This window comes from Coptis chinensis, chromosome 4, assembly GCF_015680905.1.
Source record: "Coptis chinensis isolate HL-2020 chromosome 4, ASM1568090v1, whole genome shotgun sequence".
Classification (NCBI taxonomy): Eukaryota; Viridiplantae; Streptophyta; class Magnoliopsida; order Ranunculales; family Ranunculaceae; genus Coptis; species Coptis chinensis.
In genome coordinates this window covers 10,707,455-10,726,002 of record NC_141459.1, presented here as the reverse complement: position 1 = coordinate 10,726,002, position 18,548 = coordinate 10,707,455, and the positions used below count along the sequence as shown (strand labels likewise).

At 36.5% G+C, this 18,548-nt stretch overlaps 1 protein-coding gene and 2 long non-coding RNA genes across 5 annotated transcripts; 1 reads left to right on the top strand and 2 right to left on the bottom strand.

Moving 5' to 3' along the window:
• Positions 1–812: 812 nt before the first annotated feature.
• Positions 813–1,602, bottom strand: LOC147501827 (uncharacterized). Its single transcript, XR_015219878.1, has 2 exons — positions 1,418–1,602; positions 813–1,341 (listed from the first exon to the last, which is right to left on the bottom strand). It is a non-coding gene; the product is annotated as an uncharacterized LOC147501827 (long non-coding RNA).
• A 7,208-nt stretch (positions 1,603–8,810) lies between these two features.
• Positions 8,811–9,325, bottom strand: LOC147501826 (uncharacterized). Its single transcript, XR_015219877.1, has 2 exons — positions 9,034–9,325; positions 8,811–8,900 (listed from the first exon to the last, which is right to left on the bottom strand). It is a non-coding gene; the product is annotated as an uncharacterized LOC147501826 (long non-coding RNA).
• A 1,748-nt stretch (positions 9,326–11,073) lies between these two features.
• LOC147501825 (lysine-specific histone demethylase 1 homolog 1-like) lies at positions 11,074–17,685 on the top strand. 3 transcript variants are annotated; one of them, XM_086606817.1, is made up of 3 exons: positions 11,631–11,768; positions 11,845–13,691; positions 17,110–17,685. In XM_086606817.1, exon 2 carries the CDS (start codon positions 11,858–11,860, stop codon positions 13,634–13,636), a length of 1,779 nt encoding a protein of 592 aa, XP_086462943.1. In that variant the 5' UTR covers positions 11,631–11,768; positions 11,845–11,857; the 3' UTR covers positions 13,637–13,691; positions 17,110–17,685. The 3 variants fall into 3 exon arrangements, with proteins under 3 accessions (XP_086462942.1, XP_086462941.1, XP_086462943.1); XM_086606816.1 differs by having other exon boundaries at positions 11,074–13,691; positions 17,114–17,685; XM_086606815.1 differs by having other exon boundaries at positions 11,075–13,691.
• Positions 17,686–18,548: the final 863 nt, after the last annotated feature.

Here is an 18,548-nt window from a genome sequence, read left to right as displayed (position 1 = left end):
ATGTTTATTGATAAGAAAAACCCCTTCAGATAAGGTGTTTGAGGTGCCGTGGAGACTGACTCTTGGAGGGAGGTACTAGTTCAGCGTGCACTATAAGATTCTTCAGAAAGCCAAGTAACATTCCAATTAGAAATTGAGTGAAAGAAACTTGCCAATTGTAAAACACCTCATAACAGTTCTTATTATAATTATCATCGCCACATCAAACATCAGCTTGCATGCATAAGTGTATAAACTATAAGTTGATACAGAGTTCACTAAATCATTATCCACACTTCAAAGTGGGAGATCAGCATATTATAGTAATGTTGCGGGACTGTAGCTCAGGGTTAGAATTTTTAAATTAGTAAAAAATCTGTCTACACAAGTTGCCGATGCACCATCCAAGATCCAAGTACCTCTGTTTATTTTTTTCATCTTTGATTACTATTGTAGTCACTTGGTAGGTACTTGGAGCCTGATCATGATGGCTGCTTACATTTTGGCGTGGGTGAATTTGAGTAAGTTTGTTGTACTCCAAATTTGTTGCCTAGTTTTACCTACGAGGGCTAAACTGTATGCCAAGGTTCCTTTTTTTTTTCATTGACAAGCCTGTTTTAAATGCTGGCGGGCATGCCAAGGTCCTTGAACTCTGGCTATCAGCTCAAGATGTTTATTGATAAGAAAAACCCCTTCAGATAAGGTGTTTGAGGTGCCGTGGAGACTGACTCTTGGAGGGAGGTACTAGTTCAGCGTGCACTATAAGATTCTTCAGAAAGCCAAGTAACATTCCAATTAGAAATTGAGTGAAAGAAACTTGCCAATTGTAAAACACCTCATAACAGTTCTTATTATAATTATCATCGCCACATCAAACATCAGCTTGCATGCATAAGTGTATAAACTATAAGTTGATACAGAGTTCACTAAATCATTATCCACACTTCAAAGTGGGAGATCAGCATCCGGCTTGGGACAATTCTTGAGTTCATCATTGTTTATCGTTAATTCATCCTTGGCATTCGTACTTATTTTCAGTTGGAACTCTTGTATCTGCTGCTTGCCGACTGAGTTGGTATTGCACAAAATGCGTGGTTTCACTTTATAAGTTAGATCGTAAGCATTCATCATAGACTGTAAGTTGTATGTTCCCCCATAGTTCCCCAACACATCTTTAAGTGCAAGTACACGTTGAATAAAATCAATCGCATCAAACAAATCCAAAGCTTTTTCAAAAAATTCATGTTGCTTTAGCCTAGAACAAGTCCCATGTTTCTTCCACTGCTCGCCCCAAAATTTGGCATTGTTAAGATTTTGTACGTCAGGCCAGGCGGCATTCAACCTGTCCTGCAAATCTTTAACCTGTACAAGAAAATGATTAGCATTTGTACTAGTAAGATGTACTTCATCAAATTCATTGACAAAGAAATAGGCGTACCCGCGTAGGATCAAATATATCCCTTGGGGCACAGTTAGAAGGCTGTTTTCCTTTAAGCACGGAGGGCCATAGACCGTGGATCGAAAACATGGGTTGTCCACGGTCCTTTCCAAGGCAATGTGTTCCTGCTGCGTTGCATACACTGACCCCCCATTGAAGAGCAAAGATATAGTAGTCAAAAGAACTAGGTGAGGGTGCAAGGGGTTCATAATACTTGGTAGGATCAGAGAGATTTTTGTAAGCATCAGAAGACACATAAGTGGGAGCAGAGACATTACTATCAGCAGCAGGTGACACAAAGTTGAGAGCAGAGACATTATTGTGAGCATCAGCTGACACAAAGGTGAAGAAGGTGAACAACATAAGGTAAGAGAAACATAATGCAGGGTGGAAGAGATTGAAAGAAGCCATATGGTGCTGTAGAGTAGAGATGTGGGGATGGAGAGAATTCTGAAACACATCACTCTTATATAGGCTCATTTACTGCTGTTGAAGTATGATATTACCACATTACTGAATGTAAATATGAAAAGAAAATAAAGGCATCTTTTATAATCAAAATAAACAAAAACCAGGCAGACACCAATGAAAGCTATATGCAACAACGCGTAAACAATCTCTCTAGCTAAAGTAAGGTGAAGTTAATTTCTCCTCCTACTCTTAGAAAAGAAAAAAACCACCTCTCCTACCATTTTTTGTATTGATATCATAGCTAGAAGTACGTATTAAGTAATTGTGATAAGAAAAAAAGTCATCTTGTATAATCAAAATACCCCATAAGCAGGCAGAGACCGATTAAAGCTACGTGCAACCACTAAAGACTCTCTAGCAAAAGTCAATGAAGTTCAATTGTCCTTCTATTTATACGAAAAAAAAACTAATAGTCTTACCATTTTTTGCAATGATAAGGTAGAATTATGATTTTTTATGTGAGTTAATGTCATGCCATAATATAGCCAGGAAGTTACATGTCTCGTTCACTTGGCCCAGCCACTAATTCTTTGTCCAAAAGTACCAAAAACAACAGCAAAATGTAATTTCCAAAGTACATCATTCATCTTAAACTTGAATGGAAACATATTTTCAGGGAAAATGTGTGCCATAATGCTACCATGTAACATGTTATCAGATCAAAGTAGTCAAATTTTTAAGAATTAGAATGGCTACGCTTTCCTTAAGTTCCTATCGGCCACATGTTTTCAGGGAAAATGAGTACCACAATGCCATGAAAACCTTTTGTTAAATTCAGTGATCAACACATACGAAATTTGTCATAATTTTACGAGTTGCAATGGCTAGGTTGTTTTTGATATTATCAGTCCTTGATCTAATCGCTACAATATCGTTTGATACTGTTGGGGATTATACCAATACCAATCGATTCCCCCACTACATAGATAATTTGTATTTTAACAATATCCAACTCCAGACAAATTATAAATATCAACTACAACCTATACTAACATGCCCAACTCGCTAAACAACTATTAACAACAGATAATAATGTAAAGCAGTAAAAACAAACCACAACACAAAAATTTACCGTGGTTCGGCCAATGGTGCCTACTTCCACAAGAGCTAGTTCTTTATAAAGTGAGAATGAAGATTACAATCTCTCCTTTCAGTCTCTCACCTTACTAGACCACTCTTATCTCTTTACAGGGTTGTCTCTCTGTAAATGTTATCTCTCTTTGTTCTTTGGTTCTTCTCTCTGGGTTAGGTTTTCCAAAACCTTGATTTTGTTTTTATATCAAAAAACAAATTTCGCAGTTACTATAGCGAAGCCCATGAAAAATAGACACGGCCGGGTGAAATAAGCTTCGAACAAGTTCAAGTAGGGCGCAGGGTGCGCTCACTCTACTGGAAGTCCCTCAAGGGCACGAGCGCAAGTCGCGCTCTGAGCAAGACCAAGTACTCACTCTACTGGAAGTCCCTCAAAGGCACGAAAGCAGTCGTCGCTCTCGAAAGCAAGAAGAATCTGGCCTTGATCGCATCTCTACATCTGTTGAGTGAACTCTCCTCATGTGAGGGATAAAGCCAATAGATACTTCATCTAATTGATACATTTTTCTTGTCTAGGTGACTAGGTCCAACAAGTGGAGGGTGATAACGTATGGCCAGTGAGTTCATAAAATGTTGGCCAGTGAGCTCATAAAATGTTCATATGGCTTGACTTGGTTCTATATTGAAGGTTTAAGTAAAGTAAGAAACATAGGGGGGTAAGAAAAAATATTGACATGGGTACTAAACTATAGTGAATTTTACATTATGGGTACTGTATTATTATTTTTGTAAAATAGGGTACCATATATTTCAAATATTGTTAATATGGGTATTCGTTATGTACGTTGTTAAGTATTTATACGTATTTGATGATTTGGCAAACGGAGTCAACTAATTTCAAATTTTGATCATTGTCAATTTTGACCATGATACAATTACGTATAAATTTTGACCGTTGCAAAATTAGTTGACCGAAAAAAAGTCTTCCTCAAAAAAAAATTAGAGAGATCTGATCCAATGGAACCACGTTCACCGTTCCACCGTCACCACTGCCACCATAGCAACGAAAATAGGTATGCTACTCTTCCACCACCACCTAGATTATTTCCAGATGACCGAAATTTTCCCAATCACCAATGTCTCCCACCTCCACCTCCACCTCCACCTCCACAATACCACCCTGACCGCCCAACTTACGATTTACCACATCGACCCCCTTTTCATTATATCAAAGACCATCATCCTCGTTTTCCAACAACTGATTTTATAGAACAACCAATTAAATGGGAGCCACCTAGGGTTTCACCACCACCAGCACGTCCGTTATATGATTATTAGTTTAAAGATCATTCCCCTATGTCAGCAAAGTCGTGTTTCTGTTGATACTAGTGTTGGTATTGAGGAACCTACTGGAAATTTCGGTTTAGCATCAAATATGTATAAATACTTAACATCGTACATAAATATTTAACATCGTATATAACGAGTACTCATATTAGCAATATTTGAAATATACGGTACCCTATTTTGCAAAAAAAAAAAAAAAAAGTTCCCATAATGTAAAATCCACTATAGTTTAGTATTTATGTCAATAATTTTTTCTAAGAAATATAGAAAATAAATTTAAACCAAATACTGCTACCAAACAAAATAGTGAGGATGAGTAAGAGCAATGTGTGGACTCTGAAAACAGAGGACTTCCAATGGCTTCACTCCTATCTTTCCCTCTCCCCAACTCCAAGCTTAATTCAATTAAGGCTTCTTCATCTACAACAACAACACCAACACAGTTCACTACACAGACACTCGATGAGAAGTTCACTCGTAAAGGCATCAAATTTACTGACTCCGGCCAAGTAGAAATGACAGTTAGAAATGGAAGTTCCCTTTCTCTTCAGATATCCAATGGCCATGTTACCTCCTACAAACCCAAAGTTTACTGGCAAGACGACGAGTTTGAAGAAGTTCTATATACTGTCCCTAGTGAATTAGATTCTATGAAAGGCAAGATTGGTTTAGTCCTTAATGAAGTTTCCAAAACCAATTCAAAAGGAAATAGATTATTATTCCATGGCGGGGATTGTTTATTTAATATTGAATAAACTTGTTTATTATTTGTTTTTTTTATTGGGAAGCATGTTTTATTAATAACTCTTATATTATATAACAAACATCAAAAATGGATAACAATAAAACTATTGATAAAGATATATAGACATTTGAAATGGAAAATTATACTCCACGGAACATTCAAACAGTATCGAGTAACTAACAAAGTTTACCAAAAACAAATAAACTAAAAGTTAGGAAAATGCATTGTGGAAATCTTACTATTTGGTTCTAAAGATGGCTAATAAAAAACATATCTCTATATATACTACAACTACCATTTTGGAATGAAAAGTTGTTGGTAACAACATTAGGCTGCTCAGGGAGTTTGTTGCTTCCTCCTCTTCTCTGATATAAATGTTCAAGTGACATTTGCTTTTGCTTGCAACATAGCCAACAAAAGTTCAATCGATTGGAAGATGAAATTTAAGGAGACAAAGCTTCAAGAAAATAGAACTACTACAAATTTCATGAACTATATGCAACTCAAGTTTGCAAACCTACCAAGTGCGAAACCTTTTCTTCGACAAAGTTTGGATAAATTCCAATGTATAAAATTGTTATTCCTTTCCTTATGGCATTTGCTTTCTATACTATATCATTTATCTGCAATTGGAGGAGTGGAAGCAATTGTACCTTAAGAAATCTTCAGATCAAAGAACTATAGTGAGAAAATATTTAAGTAAAAAACACATAGTACTATTTGAAATTTCAATTAAAATAACATGACTAACCATTCTAAATGCAAATTATTTAAAGTGGTTCCATTTCACAAATTGTAGTATGTTGTCAGACTACGTATGTGTTGGAAAAGCAAAAATATGATGGTAAAAAGTAAGAACAAAACACTAATATCATATACGTAGCATAAATTAAATTTGCCAAAATGTTTTGAAATTAGGACTAAAAAAATTGCAATGGAATAAAATTCAACAGGAGGATGAAAGGCATAAATTGACAACAATGATTTGTGAAAAAAAATAAATCAATTCATACACTAAAGCAATAATTATCATACATAATATCCAATCTAAAGTCAGTTAAATTTAATTTGTGATGTTTAATTTGAGTTATTTTAATTTTATTCTATGGTTGGGTATGTTTATTGTTTATTTATTTATTTATTTTTGCAAGTCTTTAGAATTGTTTTGGGACTTTGTTTAGTAGACCAATATATAACAAAACAGGCATTAGTCTATTTGTTGTTTTCAAGTTAATTTTTTCTTGGCTGGACATATAACTACAACAATCCTTATGTAAGAAATTCTAAATATTAACTTATATATGTACAATTCAATATAGATCGCCACTTCTTATTTCAAATTTTCAAACGATCCAACATAAAAGCAAGCACAAATCCAATTCCCTCATAAACCTATAGTAAATACTATTTCTATTTACTTTACTAATAATGGAGCATGCTTATGTCTATTTAGCTCCAGGATTGAGAAGTCCTCGTACACGTATCATTCGCCCTTCACAAATCAATCCTTGCCACCACTTATAGTCAAGCTCCAGTAGTACAATTCATCTAAACTATTTGCATTATCAAGATTTCAGTCATATGCCAATCAATATCATTACTTGCAACAACTATCATGACACAACACTCCTGTCATAAGCTTTCATATATAATTGTCGTCTGAGAATGGAATTGTATTGTCCAATGCTCAGACCTAGCTCCTATCCACGTTCACATTTCGAAAGTCATTGGTAATTAGATTTACATGCTTCCTAAGACACTTGGAATAAAAAAGAACATTTTTCGTTATTAGATTAATGCTCAAAACATTTGAGATCCTAAACTGATACCGAGTGAGTAGCTTATGTTCAATGATAAGGTACTAATCTTCATGTGTGCTAAACAACATAGCTCTAATTAAAATATTACACAAAAATTCTTTCCATTATGCTAAGCAAGTTTACACAAAAATCTTTTCCATTACCTGAAATAGTTTAAACAATATGCTAAGTAGTAAAATTCTCAAGCACTCGATGTGTTGCCACATGGAGAAGTGTCAGTCATACAGATGGTACTTTACCACTTTATCTCTGAAATACGAAATAAACCAATACAATGTCCTTAATACTCAATATATATATAATTCAGGAAAGAAGAAAGCAAGATAAAAATAAAAATTCACTTACATGATTTCAAGAAAGATATTTAAGATGAAAGCCAACAAAAAAGTCTCCACTCAATCTTTGGCCTGCTGAAGAAGAAAATAATGATAGCTTTAAGTAGTCTTTTTGCACTTAAGATTCAAGACTCATGGGTAGAAAAATAAACTAAAAGGATGACATGCATGATTTAGTTTTTCCCATTATCAAAGCATGACAACTATACTTCATTCATGCTTGTACAAATGGTAGTCTGAAATTCATATGACAACTTGAATAACCAACTTACCATTTCAGAGAAAATATCATTTGTAGCTGTTCCATTAGGTATAGTAACACTTTGAGGAAGGAATTTGTCTTTGCAATTCAAATCTGATGATGCCTCCTTTTGTGCTTGCATCATCACTAAAACAACAACAACAACTTCTAAACTGTAACTCCTAGCATAAAAACAGATCAACACATCAATCTAAGTCAATTCCCTATTTGGTCATAATTTGACAAAATTGTCCAACCAAAATCAGAGCAACACACTACAAAATTTTGGCAAACTTTGTATCAATCACAAAAAATTCCAAAGGATTTTCACCTTCATGTGTATAATGATTTTATTGTAAAATACTGAAATCTATCAAAGCAAAACCTAAACCATCTAAAACAACTATATCCAATGTTCTAACCTAATTATCCTAGACAAAACCACTTTTAACAAATAAATCAAATCTAATGAAGCTAACCTTAGCTAATAAGAGGTCCTTTAATTGGAGAGGTTTCAGTTGAGATAAGTCCAGCGTTGCCTCCAAAGCTTCACTGGTAAACCATACTTTAAAAATAATACGACAATAGAATTAAAAAAAATCTTTAATAGTGTCCCATATAAGACATGCCCACTATCTAATGTAATGACTATATATATATAAAAAATTACTCTGCGTTCATATCTGAGGTCTAAGCTCATAAGCACATACGAAGGTATCCTTCCATACCACATGTTAACGGTAACCATGATAAGGAGTTCCTGTAGGATTGAACATGTTGCCATTTTGTCTAAAGTTCATCACCAAGAATTTACTTTGCAAATGAATAAGAATTTTAATAATGGTTACGACACACACATATCTCAATTAGTAGAAAATGAAAAATAATGAAATCTATCAAGTGTCCTAGAAAGTATTTAGACGGACTTTTGTAATGAATCCAATACCATAAAGAGCTTCATACTGCTCATGATAACTTTTTAGTTAGACTTCTTACCTGAGATCATTACAAAAATGTAACTCATCGCCCATTAGGTCACCTGAGATCGCGATCAAGCCCCTGAAACATCAAAAAATAGTTAAGGAAAACAATTTATATTGCTCATCGAATTCCCCTATAAGTTTACAATCTATAATAGTAATTTAGTAAAGATACATATAATTATGCAAGCAAAAGTTGCTTTTAAGTTAACTTTGTCAAAACAATTGGGCTTCATAAAAATAAGAAACCGAAAAAAAAAAAAGCTGAAAAAAAAAAATATATATATATATATACACACACGACTTCATGACACCACAACTCTTACAAAAGTCAAGTGGTTGTTTATTGAGTAATTGATAATCTTCTTTCATAGACTTAAAATGAAGGCCACAGTAGACACTAATACTTTAACCACAATTACCTTTTCCAAGAACCATCTCTATTGGTCTCTATTCCTGCCATGTATCTTCAAACTTGTGATGCGTGTTTTCCGTCCAGGCTCTATAGTGCACTATCACAACAATATAGTCTCTCCCTAAAATAAGGACAATATTCAGATGTGATCTTGGTATAGCCCATGTTATGCAATTCCGTATATATAACAGTTTGATCTGTAGAATTCGAAATAAAGATAATATACTTACAAAGGCATGTGGAATACTTGGATGGGTTCTCGCCACGACCTTCCTTGATAATTTTCTTAGTCACTTTCTCATGAAGGATTATAGCTTCGGAATCAACCTGTGGAGGACCTTTATTATCATCTTGAGATGGTTCCCCATGAACAAATGCAGCATCTTCAATTTGGCTTTTGGGTGTTTTTTTTTTTTTTTTGGGTTAATAGTAGTTGAAGGTATTTTGGGTTTTTAGGATTCCTAATTGAAGTTGAAGTTTTTTTTTTTAGATTCAAATCTTGTGTTTGAATGATTCGTAGTGATCGCGAATTGGTTTAAAGATTGGGCGTGTAATTGTTTTGTTCTTATTATATGTATCTCGAAAACATCTATCCAATCTCCAGCAAATCCAACGTCTAATCTATTTTGTAGTAAGGACCGACTCGCAAATAATCAAAATATTGGCATGACTTTTAATTAACTTTGTGTACCCACTTTAAAATTGTGTTGATGTGGCCTCCTAAAAACCCATATGAGCATTTTCGCCCACTGTGCAATAATAGATATAGATAGATAGATAGATTTTAGCGAAATCAGGACAAATTTGGGTTGTTTTAGACTGGTATAATGCAATTGCACTTAATGCATTTTTTGTGGTGGTACATCTTTGATGCCCTTAACAAGGAAGTAACAAGAATAATATGATTTTGTGTATGTCACTCTGTGCCCCTTATTTATCCTCTCCCAAGCTACAAACCTAATGTGAGCAAGTGCTTATATCGCGCGCCAATGGGTATGGATTGGCAAGTATGATCTCAATGTTATAGAGTTCATCACATCAAAAAGTCGCAACTTACCAAATCTAACTTGCAACTACCAAACCACTATCCCCGTCGATGAAATTGACAACCTCATTTGGCGCGAGGTTATATATTTCAAAACGTGTTTTTTTAGTACAATGTGTTGATGTTCTCCGTAGCACGAAGATGGTGTGAGAGCATCCGTTTGCATACGACAAGTCGATACCAGCACTAAGTTAAATGTTTACGTGTTAAATGTTTTATTTTCCGATAAGAAATGTGTTTTTTTTTAAATAAATTAAGAAAACTAAAATTGTTCTCAACTTCTCAATGACTTTCCCAACTTTAATAGAGCTAGTCCATAAGGCGGGGGAGGGGGGCTATATGAGCTGCTAAAAGGCATATAACACCCCAAACACAAAAACACGTTTTTTAGTGGGGATGATATGTGGGGGTCTAAATTTTTCTGGTATGATAAATTCTGCTAAATTTGAGGCCTTATCTAGCAACTGTTTTAATTGAGTTGTGGAAAACAATACAGATGGTGTGCTGGTCTGTTGATCTAGCAATCTTAATGTGTGCGTAATCCTTGTTTTAGGACCAAAAACCCAAACCAATCGAATGCATCACATGTAATCTCATTCTAAATCCTTAATTTTGGACAAAAAATAATCTCAATTATAGGACAGAAAAACCAAAACTCACATAATCTAATTTAATTTGGGCGAATAGATGAGAGCGAGGATGGATGGAAAGAGGGACAATCAGACAAACAATGTGTCAATTGACATTCTCGACGATACCCCTTAAGTCCAATGGGGGTGCTATATAGGGTTGTTATAATGCTGTCACATAGGATTTATAAATTTTTTTTAGCAGCCCAATCAAATTTGGCATGCCAAAACATGAAAAACAAAGCCAATGGACTTTTCTTTAGTATTTTGTGGAATTGGTGCATGGTGTCGTCCTGTCACTATTTACTTAAAAATGAACAGTTTTGTAAACAGTAAAAGTGAACAATATCGTGAATAGTGACAGACGGGAGAAAGTTTGTCGTCCGTTGAACAATAAACTTTGTCCTCCGTCTCTTAGACAAGGCCACAAATTTAAGACCCCTTCTAGTAACCATTGGAATAGTTATTTGGTTTTTGGGGGTGCTATATAAAAACCCTATAGTAGCACCCCATTGGACTTGCTAAATATGGTTAAGGCTTGCCATGCTATATTTGACTTTCTCTAGCTAGATTCTCCAAACAAAAAAGCAAATCTGAGAATAAAAAGTGATTCAGTTGAGCACACCTCTCAAAGTACGACCTACATAGCTCAGTCAAAAAATATCCCAGCAGACCCAGCACCAATAAAAAAGCGACACCTCGAAAACGTAAACGTAATTAATTAGACCGGAAGCCCCTGAAAACCCTAGTTCCCTCCTCTGAAAACTGAAATTGATGGACTCGCCCGACATTAATAAAATTCCTCCCACTTCTTCAGAACCCGCCGAACAAGAAGTTACCAACACCGTCCCGTTAATTAAAAAACGTCGAAGACGAAAGAAACAATTCCCAGAAATGATCCCCTCCTCCACTGCTTTAAACGGCTTACGTATCCTCCGACCCCACAACGACGCCAACAACTCCAACTCCAACTCCAAATCATCTTCAAAACTAATGGACCAAATAATCTCCCTCCAAATAAACTCAACCAAGAATCGAAAACGTCGAAAAATGGCCGATAATCTTGCTAAAGAAGTTGACATAGAAGCGTTAATAGCTCTCTCGGTCGGCTTCCCAGTAGATTCTTTAACAGAAGAAGAGATTGAGTACAATGTAGTTTCCTATCTTGGTGGAGTTGAACAAAGTAATTATATTGTTGTAAGGAATCATATTCTTGCCAGGTGGCGGTCCAATGTGGATACTTGGATGACTAGAGATCATGCATTGGAGTCTATACGTTCCGAACATAAAGGTTTGGTTAATTTAGCTTATTCTTTTTTGTTTGAGTATGGTTATATTAATTTTGGACTTGCCCCGAATATTGTTAGAGATAGTTCTTTGATGAGGAAGAATGAGGACAAGGGTAGTGTTGTTGTTATTGGTGCTGGTTTAGCTGGTCTGGCTGCTGCTAGACATTTACTTTTGTTGGGGTTTAAGGTTTTGGTTTTGGAAGGTAGGAAACGGGCCGGTGGGCGTGTTCGGACCAGGAAAATGAGTGGAGATGGTGGTGATAATGGTGTTGTTGCGGCTGCTGATTTGGGTGGTAGTGTTTTGACTGGAATTAATGGGAATCCACTTGGTGTTCTTGCTAGACAGCTTGGGTTTCCTTTACACAAGGTTCGGGATATATGCCCTTTGTATCTACCGGATGGGAAGGCGGTGGATTCTGAGATTGATTCCAAAGTTGAGGTTTCGTTTAATAGGTTGTTAGATAAGGTTTGTAAGTTGAGGGAAGCAATGTTGGAGGAGGTTGATTGTGTAGATGTCTCGTTAGGATCTGCACTTGAAGCTTTTAGACGGACTTATGATGTGGCGGAGGAGCCACAAGAACGGATGCTGTTGGATTGGCATCTTGCGAATTTGGAATACGCGAATGCTTCATTATTGTCTGATCTTTCTATGGCGTTTTGGGACCAGGATGATCCGTACGAGATGGGTGGAGACCATTGTTTTATCCCTGGTGGGAACGGGAGGTTCATTCGTGCACTTGCTGAGAATCTTCCTATTATATATGATCGGACTGTAGAGAGGATTCAATATGGGTCGGACGGGGTTATGGTTTTTGCTGGCGGGCAGGTGTTTCGAGGGGACGTCGTTTTGTGTACAGTGCCATTAGGTGTGCTCAAGAGAGAGGCAATTGCGTTTGTCCCTGAGCTGCCTCAGGCAAAGAAAGAAGCAATTCAGAGGATAGGTTTCGGTTTGCTAAATAAGGTTGCCATGTTATTCCCTTATGATTTTTGGGGTGGAGGAATCGATACCTTTGGCCATTTGACAGAGGACTCGAGTATGCGGGGAGAATTCTTTTTGTTTTATAGCTACTCTTCGGTGTCGGGCGGCCCTCTTTTGGTAGCTCTGGTTGCAGGGGAATCTGCTGTAAAGTTCGAGTTAATGTCTCCTGTTGATGCAGTGGGCCGGGTTTTGAACATATTAAAGAGCATTTTTGCTCGGAAAGGTATCCAGGTTCCCAACCCAGTTCAAGTTGTATGTACTCGCTGGGGAAAGGACAGGTTTGCTTATGGATCTTATTCATATGTAGCTATTGGGGCTTCTGGAGATGACTATGATGTTCTTGCAGAAAGTGTGGGAGACGGTAGGGTTTTCTTTGCTGGGGAGGCGACTAACCGACGGTATCCTGCAACAATGCATGGGGCCTTTCTCAGTGGGTTGAGAGAAGCCGCTAACATATTAAGAGCCACTAATAAGAGGTCCTCGTTTCCCATGGAGAAAATAAATAACGCCAGAGAAATAATAAACGTTAAAGAATTGAATGGCGATCCAGAAGAAACTGACTATTTGGATAAGTTGTTTAAGACGCCTGATATGTCTTTCGGGAGCTTTGCTGTACTTTTTGATCCGAGGTCAATTGATCTTGATTCTGCAGCACTCCTACGAGTGGGATTTGGTGGGAAGAAGCTGGGGTCTGGTTCTTTATATCTATATGGCTTGATTCCTAGGAAGCAAGTTGTGGAGCTGAGTGAGGTGGAGGGAGATGGAAACAGGGTGAGGGTGTTACATAGCAGGTATGGGGTGAGATTAGTTGGGAGGAAAAGTTTGGGTAGTGTGGGAGAATCTCTTATTTCCTTCATAAAGACAGCCAGAGAATCCCAAAGGGAAAATTAAAGACGGAGCACTACTAAACACATAGGAACTTCCCCCTGCCAGTTCGATTGAACAGGTACTATTGGCTAACTCTAACTATTATAACTTTGAAGAGCTTTTCCCATCTTTGTTATATTTCGGAGACAGAAGGAGCTCTCAGTTGAACTGTATTCTAATTTTATGGCTTTGAATATCCGTCTTCTTTTTATCCATTGTGGGTCCATGCTGTACTGTCTTTGGTCATTCTAGCAAATAACAATCACCAATTCATAAATGGTGTATTGATATTTTACCCATTGCATACGTAGGCAACTAATATGAAATTTTTAATTTTTCCTCTTTGCTGCTTTTGTGCAACTACCGCACATAACATAAGGAGACTAGAAATGCTTGAGCCTCCGGCACTATTGACAGTCACAGTCTTCTCTTACTGAAAGTCAGTATATTTTATGATATTCCTAAAAGTTGTCCTCGGAAATCGGCATATTTAATTGTTTCCTATATTGTTGTAAATTGTAATCACCACTTAGTAGCACTATTATGTGTGCCTTTGAAATGCCCATGTATTCAACATTCATTGGGATGTTTGTAACATTTCATCATTTTAATTTTAAGGAACTCGAAATATTTTGTTTCCATAGAAAATAGTTATTTGGGTAAAATTATGAGATTTAAAAGTTGCTTCAGTTTTCTTATTACAATTTTTTATACATTGTATTCATCTCTAATATATAGAGCATTGGTGTGAATCCCAAGCCGAAACTGATCCAACTCCTAGGACTGGTTTTCTCCTTAACACAATATTTTACCCCGTTGATTTATCTTAGAGACAAAATGTATTGGTTTTGAAAATTAGGGAAATATTGAGAGAAAAAAGAAGAAAGCAAGAGGCAAGGAATGGTTGCCACATGTGGGGGAGAGAATGTTGTTGTACTTTTTCATTTTAGAAATTCAATATGTCATAATGTATAGTCCAAAGTACTTTTTCTGTGTCTCATAAGTGAGCCTAACTGTATTGGAAGCATCTTGGTGAGTGTGTTGAGACATTGTTTCGACGGCATAGCCTTAGTGGAGAGTAAGAGGTGAACCAAATTATCGATGCTTGTTGATGTGTCCAAGGTGTTGCAGGCACTACACGCCTACATGGGCTGGAGGTCCGTGCACTCAATAGTTATACATGTATACTAATGTTTCTATAGTTGTTAGACTGTTAGTATAATAATCATCTTTTAATTGATTAGTATTGATGATTTGATTATGGATGTGTTTCCTTATATACAGCGTTAAAATCCTCACCACTTATTTGTAGATTTGACTTATTTTCCTAAATTGTTGAATATTCCGAAAATGGTCCTAGAAATTTGGTAGATTTAATGATATTCCTTAAAAATCATAGAGTGAATGATATTCCTAAACAGTTAGTGGGTTATTTGTTTGGATATTTTAAATCCCTTTTACTGATATCGAGGCATGAGAATGAATCTCAACCACTACTTGCACAACAGCAGGCTAAAATCTTAGGTGTTAGTTGCGAGTCCGTCCTTTTAAGAGAGATTAATTAGGAATAGTGTGTGTAATCTTGTCTTCATTATAGGCTATACAAATTTAAAGTGCCAATGCCATGTGTATCATGAACCTGTCAAGATTTTTCATTACAAGATTTCAAGCCAACTTGGTAATGGACAGTAAAAGCACAGCAAATATGGAAAATGTACATATTGAAACGTGGGCGAAATAAATTATGTACCTTAGTTTGATTTGGAGGAGCTATTATATATTTTTGTTCATTTTTCATTTTCCTTCAAGTTTTCATACAGGAACACTATCCTAAGCGCTGACGTAGGTCTCACTTAGACTATCCAAAACTCTTGTCCCTTATAGTTTTTTCTTTTTTCTTCTCTTCCCGACTTCATTCCAAAGTGTCTTATGCATAATGTTCATCCATTGACGAAAAGATGAAGATTCTTAGAGCAAGATAATTTACCACTGTCAAATTTCTTCCATTGAAATAATATTGCAAGTCTTTGTGCTTATTGCTACTTCCCCCGCAAAAGATCTTTGTAGCATCATTTAAAGTTTCTATTGTTTTCATTTACACAATCTAAACATGGATTAATTGCTTAAGAGTTTTTTGTCGCAAACACATAATATGTTTTAAGGCTTTTAGTGAATGATTTGAAGTTCCTCGTTTGATTCATGTTGCAATATGTTATCATTCTCCTAACTTATTGAATCGTTTGCAACTATAACAAATAAATAAAAGCGTGTGAAGACAATGAGAACATTGATGAAGAAACATAATGGAAAGGATATAATTGATGAACATGTTTCATCAATCTTCTCATTTTCTCTGGCTCTCTGTGTGTTTTTATTTATTTTGTTATAGTTAGAAAATATTCAACAAGCTAGGAAATGTTGAACATGTATTGCAACTCCTATCAGTAGAGGGAATTCAAGTTATTTACTAAAAAACTGAAAACATATTCTATATTCTTTAGATACATGTTTCGTCGAATGGGACAGAAAGCTTCAAACAATTAAACATGTTTAAATAGAGTGAATATAAATGCAGCAAAAACTTTCAGAGGAGAGTAATATCTTACTTGGATTTCATGCTCTACAAAGATCAATTGATCCAAAGTAATAATAAGTACTAAGATTTGTGATATTATTTCATTTGGAAGAGATTGGATTGTTGTAACCTTTCTTTTTTCTAGTAATTGGTCTTGATCTGAGATCAAATGATCTTTATTCTGCAGCACTGGAAGAGTGGGATTTGGTGGGAAGAAACAGGCATGTGGTTTCTTTTATTAGTTTATATCTACACCTCTGTTGCATGGGTACGCCCTAATTTCCTCTGTATCGCGTACCCGTGTCCTGCGGACACGGGTATGGACACGGACACCCGGACACAAGCAAAACAGTACCCTAATTCTCAGATCTCGCCGTGTCCAAATCGTCGTACCCGTGTCCAAACCAGACACTCCGTCCCGTACCCATGCAACACAGTCTACACGGCTTGATTGCAATGAAGCAAGCCATAGAGCTGAGTGAGGTGGAGGAAGACTAAACAGGGTGAGGGTGTAGATAGCAGTAGGCAACGAGATTAGTTGGGAGGAAAATTTTGGTAGTTTAGATTTTTTTTTAATGTTTTCTTCAATAAGGCGGACCTTTGATCTGTTCTTTGTCTTTTTGTATCTCCCTAATGTTTGAAGTACATAAATTTCATTTTATCTAGCAGTGCCGCCTGGTTCACATCAGACGACATTTCTTGGACAATTCCTTTGTTGTAGAAAAAACTTATAGGGCTCAAACCATTGTCTAGCTCCTTGTGTCATAGGTGTCCAAAGTGCATCCTGAGATACAAGTTTGCTGTACATATTTTATGCTCACAGTTGTGGTCGAGTACAATTAGTGGAAATGATGTTTCCTGCTGTTTCAATAATACAGATGCGGATCAGAGCTGAAACTGACATTTGAAATTTGTTTTTCAGACAGATATACGGAGTAGTGTATCTCCATCGCTCAGTATGTAGAAGCCAAGTTGACTTCTTGGATTCAACTTCTACACACAGAAGTTGCAACTTTCTGTGAAATCAGTGCAGGATCCCTAAGGTAATGATGAGTAGCTAACAGTGTTAGTTGACATGATTTGCAATGAGGATGGGTGAAAGAAACAGTGTGAGAAGCATTAGGAGCAAGGTTGTAAGAGTGATGGCATGATGTGCATTGAGGTTGTGATCAGATGGATTCACTCCTGTAACATAGACATGGCTTGTGATACAGTGCGAATTTGGAACCAATGGCAAGGATTGTCTCAGCTGGTGCCTTTATTTGGGTTAATGCTTTTATTATGATGATGATGACGAAGATGACTATACCTCATAAATTTGGAGAGATTTTTTCCATCGGAAGATTTCAGCCAATTTGTACAGCTATGATCTCATTTATCAGGATGCTAACTGATTGTTAACCATTATTGATTAATTTTTTGCAGTTGCAAGAGCTAGATTACTTTGTTGTAAATTGATTTTTTTTATAAGGCTGAATGGTTTTTCAGTTTAGATATTTAGATAGGACCCTCCGGTTCACTGAAGAGTCAACAATTTGATTAGATTGACAGTTTCCGGGATGCCACTTTTGATTATTGCAGCACGTATGTTGATTGTGCTGTTACGGGGTCTGCGATTGCAAACACACCCGCTCCATCTCCAGCAGTGTCCCCTTAAATGCTGTCGTTCACTGTTTATACTGTATTTGGGCCTTGTTGCTCACTATTGGGTGCTATTCTAGGCCGAAGTGATCATTTTCGTTGTCAGAACTCAGAACTGAGGATTGGCCGTTGGGCCTGTTAAGCAGTGAAATCTTGGTAGCCAGCATATAGTATGTGCACGTACTGGTCTTACTATGCTACGGTTATATTTCCGCTCAAAAATTTTCTGTTTGTTTCTTGTTAAACATGCAATCATGTTGAAGATTTTGGAGCCACTCTCCTGTAGCAATTGTTCATGCATCTACTGTCTAACTCAGCACACTGGGCCTTCCCTACGAGGAGGAAGTCAGCTATAATAGACACAAACAACAAGCTCAGCAGGACCACTAACCGTCTAACCCACTACGAGATCGAACCATTTTTAAGTAGGGTTTGTAGTTATGATCAAGGTGTCCGTATTGAAGGTGAAGATGGACTTAAACTTTACCCAAAAAAAAATGGACTTAAACAATGCGTACTACTATTCTACTAACAAGGATCAGTCCATTGAAAGTTCTCCATGTAATTTATTAATTTTTGTGGCTGAAATGAAATTTGTGTCGACCATTTGAAATTTTGAACTGTGGTCCAGCTGCACACCTCCATATTGGTTACATTTTTCACTGGGTGAGGTATCCACGTATAGGGGTGCCAATGGTACCCGATTACCCAAAACCGAAA

Coding starts and splice junctions, on each gene's coding strand:
- LOC147501825 (XM_086606816.1), top strand. CDS start 11,252: ATGGACTCGCCCGACATTAATAAAATTCCTCCCACTTCTTCAGAACCC.